This window comes from Phallusia mammillata, chromosome 5, assembly GCF_965637545.1.
Source record: "Phallusia mammillata chromosome 5, kaPhaMamm4.hap1.1, whole genome shotgun sequence".
NCBI classification, from domain to species: Eukaryota; Metazoa; Chordata; class Ascidiacea; order Phlebobranchia; family Ascidiidae; genus Phallusia; species Phallusia mammillata.
Window position 1 is genome coordinate 16,255,537 of NC_137256.1, and position 14,398 is coordinate 16,269,934.

The 14,398-nt window shown below is 35.4% G+C and overlaps 1 protein-coding gene across 1 annotated transcript; it reads right to left on the minus strand.

Moving 5' to 3' along the window:
- Positions 1-509: 509 nt before the first annotated feature.
- Positions 510-14,377, minus strand: LOC145227896 (uncharacterized). The gene is made up of 16 exons (XM_080092827.1): positions 14,296-14,377; positions 13,777-13,908; positions 13,137-13,201; positions 12,172-12,240; positions 10,531-10,564; positions 7,159-7,254; positions 6,909-7,039; positions 6,392-6,541; positions 5,384-5,451; positions 4,859-5,166; positions 4,649-4,700; positions 4,307-4,468; positions 3,717-3,798; positions 3,476-3,546; positions 2,385-2,428; positions 510-2,221 (listed from the first exon to the last, which is right to left on the minus strand). Exons 1-16 carry the CDS (start codon positions 14,306-14,308, stop codon positions 621-623), a joined length of 3,078 nt encoding a protein of 1,025 aa, XP_079948953.1. The 5' UTR covers positions 14,309-14,377; the 3' UTR covers positions 510-620.
- Positions 14,378-14,398: the final 21 nt, after the last annotated feature.

Sequence of the window (14,398 nt, forward strand, 5' to 3'; positions counted from 1 at the left end):
ATTTTCAAATGCCCTGCGTGCAACGTGTTGAACACCCCTGCTGTAGGCCAATGGTAATAGGTAAGAATATCTGCGTAAGCGAAATTCCTTACAGCTTCAATAAATATCTTTGGCGACTTGCATGTTCCTACCCAAAGCAATACTATTTTGGTTAAATAGCATTACTCAGAGATAAGAAGCAAAGTTTTGTTTCTTCGTAACTTAAAAAAACTAAAAGTTTTACAAGTTCCGGTACTTTTGACAGGGAGTTGTTTCGCGCGTAGGCTATACGAAGGCTGGATCGTTAAAACGTAAACCTTTTGAGTCCCCCGAGAAAAAGAATTGTAAGAACTACTGTAAGTTAGAACTAGGCGCTTAAATTCCAGACTTTAAGAGTGTCTTTAAAAATTATTTCCGGACACAGATTTTACGCCTAAATTGCGGACATCGTCTGGTAATCCTAACCAAAGCTACCATTTCAGTGCTTTGCTATGAGTAATTTCGGAACGAAATTGACAATTATCAAATCATTACGGGAAGGAAATTATTTTCTTTATCATTGTGTAAAACTAACCACAATAAACGTAACGAAACACCGAAAAATGGCGACCAAACGAATGACAAGAAATTTCACCAAAAAATCATTCGGGATCTTGTAGTAAAGGCGGTGGTCGTGACAAGAGTGGCTTTTTCACTGGAATTTTACCCGTAACCGGACTTTGCAAGAGGGGGACTCTGCGTTTGACACCTGTACGGACGACATGAAGAGGCGGGGCAGAAATTGATCGTATTCCGGGTAGACCGACAGTAGGACGACGTAACAGCGCTTGCTTCGGACGAACAGATGGGTGCGCAAGTAATGGAACTTTCAGCACCGGTCGTTGGGACACCTTTACCATTGGATGCTGTACAATTAGTGGTGCTGAATATTGGTCGGGAAGAAGCGGGGGTTTTAGCTGTAAATGAGGATGATGTGTCACTGGGTGTTGTAGCAACGTCCTTCGAGGCCCCAATTCTGGCGTTTCAAGCAACGGTTTCTTGCTGGGTAACTGCTTAGTTAGATGTGGTTGGGCATATTTCACAGGTTTTCTTTTCAATAACTGTTGTGGTGGATGCCGATCCAACAATAAAACGTCCTCTTTCGTATCATTATCGTAATCATATTCTAACATCGGTATTTCGCGGTAATTAGCTATTGGAGCAGACAGAAGTGGCTTTCTACCAGGCACACTTTTTGCTTGTGCGCTCCTTAGCTGTTGTTCCTCTGGGTAAATGTGGAAATGTTGATTTTGATCCAATTCGTCATACAAACCAATTCCATAAAGATTGTTTGAACATTCGCCCTGATCATAGTATTCTTCAGTTTCGGCAGGCTCATTCCGCTCATCATATGCATGCTGTTCGTGATGCGATTCTGTGAAGGATTCAACAGTGTGTTCATCATGCAGTGATTGATCACCAACTCGTGATTTTTCCATTGCATGATTTTGTATAGCGTATTTACTTTGAGGTAAAACTCGAAAATCATATTTATCACGCCGCAACTCATGAGCCTCATGTGGATCATATGAACTGTGTGCTACATGTGTACGATCCATTTGCCGTTCATAATTTTCTTCAACATTTTTCCCACTGACATTCTCATAATCAGAACGCCGTTGACGGTAGCGGAAGTTAAACGACACTTCGGAGTCAAAACTTTCGTGATTACGAACTTTCACGTTCTCATCTTTATCACACAATGTTTCTCTTCTCGCATCCCTTTGCTTTCCTTCCCATGTCTTTAATGCAGCCTGTAACGTTGGATTGTCGGAAAATGCTTTAGCGATTGGTGCAAGCGAACCACTGCAGAGCGACTCGAAGATGCGATCCTCCATCATTTTTCTTTTCTCACGATCGATGTTGCTCGGCCCAGCATCATCCGGACTTTTTACTAAGATTTTTTCATTGCTAGAGCTAAACTCTTGGTGTGACCTCATATGTTTGTCTCTCGATTGACCGTTATTATACTCAACAGAATCAGATTGTTTAGGGAAAGAAAAGTCGCGTGAAGAACTAGGATATTCATCTGTGCTGCGTATTTTTTCACTGGTTGTGTATTTGTCATGATGTCTCCCACTTTCATGTGACAGGGGAAGATCATATGTGTGGACTCGTGAGTGTGATGATACAGCCGACTGTGAAACTTGAAAACGGCGAGCGGTCGATGTTGTGTAGGGAAACGCTTCTTTTGCAGATGAACCTATAAACATATTGAATTTTACTCACTTGATTAACGTTACTGTATAGAGTTGATCAACAAACGAGACGGTTTAAATTTGTGCTTAAAAAAGCAACACATTTTTACCAAAACTAAACAAATATTTTTTCAGGCAGTACAGTTGCGTTTAAGTAAACAGACTCACCAGACTTTGAAACAGGTGAATGAACGAACTCCTTTGATTGGTTTCTGCATCAAAACGAATTAAAAATTAAATTTGAGATGTCACTTGACTTCATTTGCATTATTATATCGGGCTCGTTAACATGATATGAAATCAGTTCGCGTGGTATGTCAACGGAAACAGTTATTCTGGTCATGGATGAGTATGGAAAATGTTGGGTTCAATTGTCAGTCATGCTGAACAGATAAAATTAAATTACTGTGAATTTTATCAAAACGAAAGTAATTGTCAGCATTTCAAATTAATAAACACATTAAAGAATACAAATTGCACATATCTAACTTTGTATTAAATTAATCGATGGATAAATTTAAGTAAAAAGAGGCGTTTCTTGTGGACCTCTCCATCGCCGGTCTTTTCAACAGGGCTACATACATGTTGTGTGTACGTTTATGTGTTGTGTACTTGATAAAAGATAACTGCTCTGTTGCAGGAGTTTTAAAATTGGGGCCTGCAAACCAATTCTCAGGGGACTGCGAGGCTTTCTAAGTTCTTAGGTCAGGTCAGACTTTAATCTTGTCTGTGATATAATAAACTGTGTTTGAATTGTTAATATGAATGTTGCAAAACTGGATGAAATGTATTCTGCATGTTGTTGTGGAGTAAATTAGCGATTAGTGCCTAATCCAAGCTCTTGTTTTGCTAAAATAAACATGTAGCTTTAACACTGTCTATACCAGTGGTTCTCAAACTTTTTTATTGTCGGGGCAAAATGGTATTTTTTAAGTGTGTAGGGAGCCGCAAAAAAACGAAACCTTGAGAAAATCACTAAAGATTATGACTTTAAAAGCTAGAATAGCAATCTTTGGTGGTTTTCTGAGGTCTGGTGCGAGCCGCAAATTAAGCAGTTGGGAGCCGCATGCGGCCCCGAAAACCGAGTTTGAGAACCACTGGTCTATACCTTGGACGCAATGCATTAACATTACTTACAGAAGTGTTTGAACATGACAATTTTTAACTTTTCGACCTTGGAAAAACTATTTGAGTAACCATGAATGGAAAAGTAAATGCCATACTCATATAAGTTACTTTTAAACCCAGTTAATTCTTACCCATTAGTAGTATCATCATCATTCTCCATCCACAAAGCAGTGGACAGTATCTGCCTTGCATCAGACTTCATCTAAAAAAAGTGATACATGTACACTAAGTTTAGAAAGCACATTCACATACAAATCATTTGTTAATTTGTATTGCTTGTATATGAGATGTATGGTTTAAGTCAAAGATTAGCCAATTCCCTTATTGATGCTTGGCTAAGGAATTTGCAAGCCTGGGACCAAACATTCTTACCTTTTCTAAAGCTGTCTCAAGTCGTGTTTTTATGATTCTTTCATTTTCCAAAATGGGTTTGTCACCAATAATTTCCTCTAATCTGAAAAAAATTTATTTGATTTTATATCCAGGATTATTCTAATCAGCAGTTCCTAAATCTGGGGTTCATGAAGCAATTTCAAAGGGACCACCAAGAGTTTGAAGTCATTTTAAAAAAGTGTAATCAGATGTTTGTTTCTATTGCATAGTAATAATCCTCAATCCCAGAAAAAGCAACAAAAGTGATTTAATTTAATGCAACCTATTCGTATGTTAATGTTGTTTGTGATCTCACAAACCAACTCATCCACATATTTGAACTTGCTAAACTAGCTGCAGTTATTGCCAAATCCTATGTGGGAAATAGTAAAATCAATACCCTATTTTAAGACAAGCTTGCATAAGATAGACACAGGTAGATAGATAGGCACAGCTTAGATCACATGAACATGAAAAAATTGTGAAAGACTGTCATAAAAATAACAAACTGCTTTAGAATTCAAAGGTTTTAAATAGTCAAATGCATTTCAAAATTACAAGTTTATGTCCATTTATTGACGAAGACATACTTTTTGAGACTTGTTTTGAATCGTTTTCTCTGTAGCATCAACAAGTACAAAATTTTCCTGTCTGATGTTGAAAGGTTGAGAATTAGTTCCACTTCTCGTTGAGCTTTCCTGCTATTGGCATCTTCTACCAAAGCATCAGTGATCATTGACTCATTCACAGATCTGTAACACATTAAATAATTTTAACAAAAAGAAAGAAGAAAAATTAAACTGAATTGATATTTGGCTTACAACAACATAAAAATCTATAAAAATGTCAGCATAACCTAGCAGTAAAACCACCACCAACATCCTGATTCCCTCAACAACCCACCTGGGAGCTATGATTCTCAGGCAACTTACCCAGAAGTTTCTTCCTTTTCCTGCAGCTTTAGAAGCATCTTGGACTTTTCACCTGCAAAAAAACAACATTTAGTGTTTACATTAACAGTTTTTAAAGTTGTGTTATTATAAAAACAAAACGGACACAGCCAAGAGGTTAACAATGTGTTTTTTTTTCGAGGGTATAAATCTGATATGACAAAGGAGAGAAAGCTATATTACAGAACTCACTTTCACAAATCATGTCCAGAAGATTTTCACGACTTTTCTTTTTCTCCTCGGCCAATTGTTTCTCTTCTTCTTCCTTGGCCAATTGCTTCTTCACCTGTTCATCAGCCAATTGTTTCTCCTGTTTTTCTCTTTCTTCTTTCTCCCACAACAATCTCTTTCGCTCCCGAAGCTTTGCCTCAACTGCTCTCTGTGCCTGTTGCTCTTTGTCCTCGAGAAGTCTTTCCTTTCCATACATCGCCTGTTCACGCCTTTTTATTTCTTGCTGCATTCGCATTGTCTTGTTGGAAATGTTTGTTTCCATTCTTTGTCTTAAAAAGTATAAATTAGGAAGCAATAATACAGTTACATCATTCATATAGCATGCAAAGGCAGTTTGTGGTTTGGCAATTATATTTAATATGTAACCTTATGTGAGAACCTTAAACAAATTTGCAAAGAATTGAAATGCACAATAGCTACTTTTTTCATTTTTTATTACAATTTTCAGCAACAATAAGTAAATTAAACAAAAATCTGGTCACTTACATGTCACCATCAGCAGATTTCGTTTCATCTATTTTGAACTTAAACGAGTTGCTGTCATTGTTAGCCATCTGCATGTATATTAACAGAAGGTCAGCACATTATTAAGCAATTTTAGGCAAAACTGAAAGAATTTCTTTTACAACACATGTACACTGAGTCATATTTTTAAGACAGTTGTATGGTTATGGGTCAGACTATTAATTGGAATAGTCCATTGTGTCCTAAAGCATGGGTTGCAAAGTCAGTGACTTGTGAAGCCACATAGTTTTGTAAATAAACATGACGTTATTTTCATTTTTAAGGCTTTAAATGGTAGTACTGTATAACAATAAAGAACAATCCATAGTGCTGCTTTAGTATGTGCCATAATAAACTAATAGCTCACTGCAAAATGTTGTCAATATTAACTGAAAGTGCATCACCAGTTCATTTTAAATGGCAGTGTAGCTGAAGTGTGTTAACATATATCAGAGGCCAAATTCAGACAGTGCTTTAAAATGTAACCTAATTTACATAACTGCTTGGGTATGGAGATCTTTATGCAAAAAAACAACCAATGCCACAACTACATCCAATAAAATTGTGTTTAACTTGATAGTTGCATAACAGTTGGACAATCAGACATACTTATAACAGTAACCTAAATGATGTCATAACTCATAAAACCTTGACACACACTCCACCTACAAAATCACCCCATCAAAAACCTCATTCATTTCGTCATTTGTAACTTTATGCTTGCTAATGCACAGAAGCCTTTCTGTTGTACTGGGTGGCAGAGTGAAAGCATATGGAAACCATTTTAATCTTGGGGAGCGAACAGTATACCCACAGAGGCTATTGAACAGATGATGTATCTACATGACTTAACTTTATCATCTGTAAAAGTTTTTTTTTTCTATATCTATCACATATTTATTTTAAAAGTGTATGGATGAGCAGCAGAAGTTGAAAGAAGTAAAATCTAAATCTGACCCACAAACATAACATTTCTGATGGTTAACTTACCACTACTTTGATTTTGCCCAATGTGTAAGATCCATTCAAAAATGGTGTAATTTCTTTTGCATACTCTCGCATGGCTGAGGACATGGTCTTCCCTCTGCGATCTTTGACAAGCCATGGTGTTTGTTCACACCTTCCAGGGTAAAATTTTTCCTTCAACAAAAGCGAGACAGTGACAGCAGTGTAAACTATCCTGACCAATGTATAGACAACAAGTTGCGACATGTATTTGTTTAATTGTCATCATTAATTCCTGCATGCTTAAAATCAAATCCAACTATTAGTGTCAAATCCAACATTAGGATAAGACATTTGAACAAATGTTGCTAAAAACATTATGTGCAAAATTATATACGACAACATTAGAAAATCTCTTAATGCCAAAATTCCATTGTAAATTTTGTCAGGCAAAATGACAATTGACTAAGGTTCACCTTTTCAGTGTGGATTGTCAAGATAAAGCTTAACCTCAATGCGTATCAGCTTTTTTGCAGTGTGGATAGTTATAAATAAGTTTTACCATATGTTTTTTTCTATGCCTTGATCCAATCAGATGGGATTCCATGAAAACGCTTGGTACATTGATGCGACACAGACCACAATTATAAATCTCTTGTTTGTCATACACAACCTCCGTTATAAATTCAAGACCTGTGATAACAAAATTGTTGCTTCAGTATACACACAGTTTTACTAAACAAGGAGTAATTTTCCATGTTAGGTTGAAATTTGTATTCTGTTAATTGCTGATATAATTGCTCATCATTTACCTAGTATTGGTTCACAACGAGAAAGATTCTTCAAGGAACTTTGGATTTTTGCAACTGGCTGTGGTGGTGTTTGTTTCTCTGAGTTAAAGTTTTCTTCTGCAAACCATAGATAACAAGTAAAATACCAAACAAACAAACAAGCATATGCAGGCCTGTTAAATATAGATTTTTTGACTACTAAAGCTTACTAAAGAAGTAGTTTGGTGTACATACAACTAAAATCTTGTTTGTAAGACAAATATTCATACATTGCCTGTTGTTTTCACTAATCTATTACCAGCAGTGTAAGTTTTAAATGCTTTTGTTTGAACTGTCCTTTTGCATGTGCAGAGACTGTATTCATAAAGAAGATTTTAAAACAGAAGTTCTGTTTTCATCCCATAAAGGTTTTTGCAGTCAAGTAAGATTCATAATGGTACTTTTTTATTGTCTTTTAAATAGTTGTACTGTGTGTGTGTATGAAATGGTACAATCTTAAATCAACTTTTTTTTTAACTTTTTTCCCAGCATCCTTATGTTTGTAAAACTGCCAAGCACAAAAAATATGGTCTGTAATTTTTTTTAAATGACTAGAAGTTAAACAATGCATTTTGAGTGTGCTACAGATTAAACCAGGGGTGTCCAACACATGTCATGTGAGCCAAAAGTGGCACGTGGAGCATTTAAAAATGGCACACAAGCTTTTGCAAATTCAGATGGTAAACATCAGGATTTGTCACGCAATTAAATTTGTTTCTATTGATTCTTCTTGGCCTTGATTGTAACTTTAGTAAAGATTATCAGTAGTAAAGTTACACAACCCACCAATTAAATTGTTTGTTTTTTGACAAAAGTTAAGCCCCATTGCAAACTATTTGTATCTTGTCTCGCATAAACATAATAAAAGGTTTTTGGAGTATCAAAAATTGAGCCCGTACCGTTAATACGTATCAGACACGGTTTGGAAAAAGTACCAAATGTGGCACGCGGGTATATTTTAAAACCAAAATTGACATGGTGGTGTGTTCGAGTTGGACACCCCTGGATTAAACCAGTGTTGAAATCAAACCTCATCAGTGCGAGTGGGGCGCTTTATGCACACTAAGCACAAAATCATATTGTATGCTACTTAAACACAGTATACAGAGAAACCCCCCCTGGAATTTGAATGTAATACAAATTTAATATATTTTGTCAAACTATCTGATGAATGAAAAAGTATCTATTATGTTTAAAGAAGTAAAGGAGAGAAAATCAGTGAATGTTAAAACAAATGAGTTTAGCGATGTCCGCCTTATTAACACATCTGTTGTTGTTTCCATAATCTCCGCCATTTTACTGTTTTCAAAAGTGTTTTCAACAAACAAAATCGTACTAAAACGTGTTTTTTACGTCGCAGAGTGATTAGGTTTTAGGCAGCGCAATTGTAATGTATAAAATTACAGCATATATATATATATATAAGTACATTATTACATGATATCATAATCCATACATGTAAGTATGTATGTGTCAAAACAAGCAAAATCTTCTGTCAGCATCCATGTCCTGGTACATTCAAATTGGACAACAGCCAAAAATGTAAAATTTTCAAAATTGTTCATAATTTTTTGTTGTGATGTAAAAGGTCAAATGTTGGCCACTTGATATGATTCTGAATTTTATTAATTAACAAGATTGAATATCACTGAGTATATGTAGCACCTGGTGCAGCCTATTTCACTGTTTCTTTGGTGCAACCAAGAACTAAGCCAGGACTACGTGGGATCAATCAGCGGCCAGCTGTAAATTGTTTGGGTGTTTGTGCTATGGTCACACAGATTATATTTTTTGAAAGGCATCTCAAAAAATGTGAATAAATGAGGTCAAAATGTTTAAAACCTAACTAAAAAATAGCTTGACAGAGTTTGAAATGATAAAAAGACCATTGTGGTTGTAGAAAGGAAAAACTTTTTACCCATACAGTAAACAAATCAATCAATGGCTGAACAAATTTACTGTATATGTTACTAATTATAGTTTTGTGTGTTTCCAATGCTACTCATTGTGTGTGTTTTTGTAATGTGTTTTTTTCCTGTTTTGGTGCATTTATCAAGTCACAGTTTTGCAAAATATTTTAATCATTTGTTTTCTGTGTCGATCAACAAAAGTAATGAAATAAACACTTTGACAATATTTTCTCCCATGTTTCTATTAAAAGGGACTAATTTGAGTTTTTATGATTAGCCATGAGTGTGTATTTATTAATTGGGTCCCTCAAAAATCGGGAGCACTCTATCAATAGCACAATGTTCCCAACAATAAAATTCAATCGATAAAGTTTTTTTTGACAACACTTTACAAAGTGATTTTAAATATTTTATGAAGCACTCAACAAACTATGGAACTTTTAAGCTAATTTCTTAAACATTACCAAAAATGCACATTCTAGAGACCTGTTGGTAAAACACGAGTCAAGCACTGCAGTGTCCACGTACAACCCATACCTTTCAATCATGTTACAAATTACAAACAAATTAAAATCTCTCTATGGTAACCAACCTGCTTTTGATGGTATAAACAGAACAGTCAAGTATCTGTTAGATAGTCCTTGCTGAAGCCAGATACATGAATGCTCTAGTGCAGTGGTTCTCAACCGCCGGTCCGCGTCAATGTTCCGGCCGGTCCGCCAATTATATTACAATTTTATATCTCAATTGCAAAATGCAACGCTCTACTTCGCCTTGCAAAAAACTTCATTAGAAACGCGTTTAACACGTATGATATCAAACAGACAGCAGCAAACTTCTCATTAAACTGAATTTTTCGTACTGTTTTGATCTGCATATTTTTGTCGTGATTACATTTTTGGTTGATTTTGAAAGTTCATCGGTCCGCAAAATTATTTTTGAAAGTTTACCGGTCCGCAAACTTAAAAGGTTGAGAACCACTGCTCTAGTGGCAATTTTGACATTTTTTGAAAGCTATTGCAGTTATGTGTTGTTGTACATAAATTCTAATCAGTTTTATTAATGTTGCTTGTTTTGTTTTTTCTCTGTGGGTTTCAAATGCCCAAATCGATATTCCCGTCAAGCTGCCCGGTGTCATTAAAATTCCTTCCTCATTTTGTTTGATTTTTAAGTTTTAATTCAGGGCTTGGTGATTTCAATTTAAGGTTCAATTTAAAGCAATGTTGATTAAGATTTTTTCTTGTAGAAACACTAGTGGTTAAGTCAAGGCTATAACCTACAAACCAAACCCACTATATGTACAAGGGGTTGTTTTTGTAACCGTTGTGCATATAGACACAATATGCACAGAAATATTCCACTAAAACATGTACAAGTTTGGTAATCTTAAAATATGGACCATGTTTGTGGTAATACAGAAGTTGACAGAAGTATATGTTTTTACCTGCCAAATTTCCAGAACTTTGCTTCATAACATTCTGTTGAAAAATACATCACATTTAAAAGCGAAACATAAATTGTGGCTGTGGTTTGTGAATGCCAGATAAATTAGGTTCTACATTGTTGTATTTGATTACTATAAAACATATTTGCGAGTTAAATCCAAACAAAGAACTAGAAGGGTGGCTTAGCACATTTTGTCATTGCCTATACACTATAACCTATTTTAAAACATTCATATATTTCCTCTGCTTATTTTATATTGGGTCCCACATTATCCAGCGTCTTTTATAACCTTAGTTGTTTCTGCAGGCAGAAACTCATGGGTCCCCACACATGCAAAGTTAAAAATAATGCATTTCAAGAGATAACCATGAGAAAGTCGGGTGTTGTAAGGTAAAACACAGTGATCAGCACTGGGCTTAAATAATAATACTATGAAACCACAATAATTCAATCAATAGTACTACAAAATTTGAGCCCAATCCGCCAATGTTTAAAGGTTTGACCACTAGAGGTGTTTTGAGCAACAACCATTAATGCTTCTGACTACATAGGGCTGTTAACAACCCCCTAACTGCCATGCCACAAAAACGTCCAACAAGCAACCCACAAACACAAGTAACACACAACTGGTTGCCCTTGTAACACTATTGGGCCACAGAAATCTTTCGTTTATGGTGCCCAATAACATACAAATACGTTTTACACTTTGGGGGCTAGTGGGGTGAATGTTGGGGCTACAGGGTTGAACACAACAATCAACACCTATAAATGGCCTCTTCTTCAAGCTATCCAAATTTCAGCCCATTCCGACACTGTTTAAAACCTCACCCATTTTAAGGGGTTAACAGGGTAAATACTGGGGTTATCAATACAAACAAAGTGGGAAGCACATCTACATAACTATCTTTACCATATGTGTAAGTTTCATCCGAATCCATTAAACATTTGATGGCAAAACGAGTCGGACAAACTTTGCGGGGTAAAAAAACATTTTAGGGGGCTAGCGGGGTAAGTACTGGGGTTATCAACACAAACAAAGTGGGATGCACATCTACATAACTATATCTACCATCTGTGCAAATTTCACCCAAATTCATTAAACATTTGATGGAAAAACGAGTCGGACAAACTTTGGGTGAAAAAAACCATTTTAGGGGGCTAGCGGGGTAAATAGTGGGGTTATCAACACAAACAAAGTGGGATGCACATCTACATAACTATACCTACCATCTGTGTAAGTTTCATCTAAATTCATTAAAAATTTGATGGCAAAACGAGTCGGACAAACTTTGGGGTAAAAGGGGGCTAGCGGGGTAAATACTGGGGTTATCAACAAAAACAAAGTGGGATGCACATCTACATAACTATATCTACCATCTGTGTAAATTTCATCGAAATCCATCAAACATTTCATGGAAAAACGAGTCGGACAAACTTTGGGGAGAAAAAAAAAGAAGAAAAAAAACAAAAACAATTTGAGTAAAATCAATATGTGTCCCCTTCAGGGAAGGGGACCCATAAATATACTTAATGTAAAGGAACTGCATTCAACTATTGTAAAATTTGAACCAGATTGTATTGTGCTTTACTTTAAGCTTTAGCATGATTTGTTATTAAACATGTACACATATATCATCACCTTTTTGTGCTTTTTTCCAATCAAGTGATGTTGAAGATGGTCTGGTCCATTGCAACTTACATCACAGAGCTTCCAAAGCATGGAAAAAGATTTACCAACAATACATGCATATGCAATTAAACATATGCACACCAGTTTTGAAAACAGTAATCATTACATTCATACTGAATGTGGTATTGTTTTCAAATTTCACTTAAACCTTTATCATTACTAAAGGTTAAGTTTGCATTGATGTGAATTTCAGTGTGAATAGGACGTCATTTTTGTCAATGTGTTTGATGCACAAGTACACTTATACATTTTTTTCCTTGGCATTGTATCCTTTTTTACATTTTAATTTAAAAATTCATCTCAAACCAGGTTACACAACTATCATATTAATGATGTTGTGTACACAATTATAATGTGAATTTTATGTTATCTCTTGAAGAAAAGCCCTTCTCATCAACGCAACATTTAAACTGATGTGACATTTAACAAATGTAGTGTAACCAAGGTACATATTATGAACCAGGGTTTAGAATCTGGTTAAAATCCAGGGCACTTTTTTGTTTTAGACTTTTTTATTCTTTGGATCCTGCATGTTCATGATACTGGAATGTGTTTCTTTATGATTTAAAAGACACATGCTTGCTTCATTGTATTGTTTACTGTGTTTGTAAATTTGATTTGTATAGACATGTAGCTAGCTCAGGGTGGCTGTTAATTTCTTATGCAGCCCTTTTACAATGGGTAAAAAGACATTCCAAATACGCAATATATTTGATATGAATACTTTTTGGTCCCTTTACATGTGTTTGCATTATTTTCAGTGAGGTTGCACATGTTTTAACTTGCCCGATTTGGGCCTTTAATATTAAAAGATTTTGTTGATTTTAGTGTGATTAAACTGCACATATCCAATAGTTTTAGGTGGTATAATTACTCCAAAAAAGTACACAAAAATAAAACAGATATGCATTTACCTCACAGAAAAAAGCATTCTTAGCATGATGTGATGGCTGCCATTTGAACCTCTTTCCTTGTGCACCTAAAACAAAGCAGTTGTATTTGCACTGCTACATTTGGTCAATAGTGCTGGTTACAAAATAAACAATCATGTCGCAATGCGCGAAGATGAGTTAATCATTAATTAGCAAATTCATGTCGTTATCCAACAACAAAACTAGTTTGATCTGCATAGAACACTAATACAATGCGAATAAAATCTTTTAAACAGATGAGTTTTGATTCAAAAATGTCTGAACCAGCGGCCAGCAAACCTAGCCAATAAGGGGGTTGATACTGGGACACATAATATTGATACATTTTGTACACTGGACATATAAACGTGGTTTAAATTGACTAGTATCACCCAACCTAACTGTGGCAAGTACAGCCCTAGTCTCTGAATGGATAAGCACAATGATGGTTGATGGGTTACAACACCCATAGTCTATTGATAATGAAAACCCTAAAACAGTTCATAGCATGAAAAGGTTTCCAGACTTTTTATGTGGATTAAAATCCTTTCTTTATTAGATATATTTCATGAAAACATAGACAAATTCCTGTTTTTGTGCACATATCAAAGCATGCCACTTAGGAACCAAATGCTTTATTTACCTTTAGTAAATGTTGTAACTTTGGAAGGCGTAGGGCTTGGCTGAACATGATATTTTTCAGGCTTTTGGGTTATATGCTTTAATACATCACCCACAGCTTTTGGATGTGTTGGTTTTGTCACTTCACTCTTACCTTAAAAATTAATTATTAAAAACTTTATTATAAACCAATCAACCAATTTTACCAAATTTGGGCAACTTTGAAAAGTGCTGAACAGGGTACTCTGTTATGCCAATACAGATTTTTCAGTAACTTTGTAGACAAAAAATAAACATTTACTGAAAAGTGCAAAAAATTCTGAACAAAAACTTTAAAGCCAGTTATGTGCAGGTAAAACAGGACAATCTATCGACAGTTTTGTTTGTTATCGTTAGGTGAAATGAAAACTGTCAAAATTTTGTGATGTTTACACACACATATTGGCTTTGATCTTTTTGCTCAGAATATTTAAAACCGAGCATTGTGTGCCTAAGTATAATATATTTTTGAAGGACAAACATTTTAAAATTGTCCACCTACCTATTGGCTCCATTTTAAACGTTGAAGGCTGGCTTGTTTCATGAACTTACTAACAGTAACAGTCTGCCTAGTCAGTACATAATTAAAAAAACTATCATTTTCC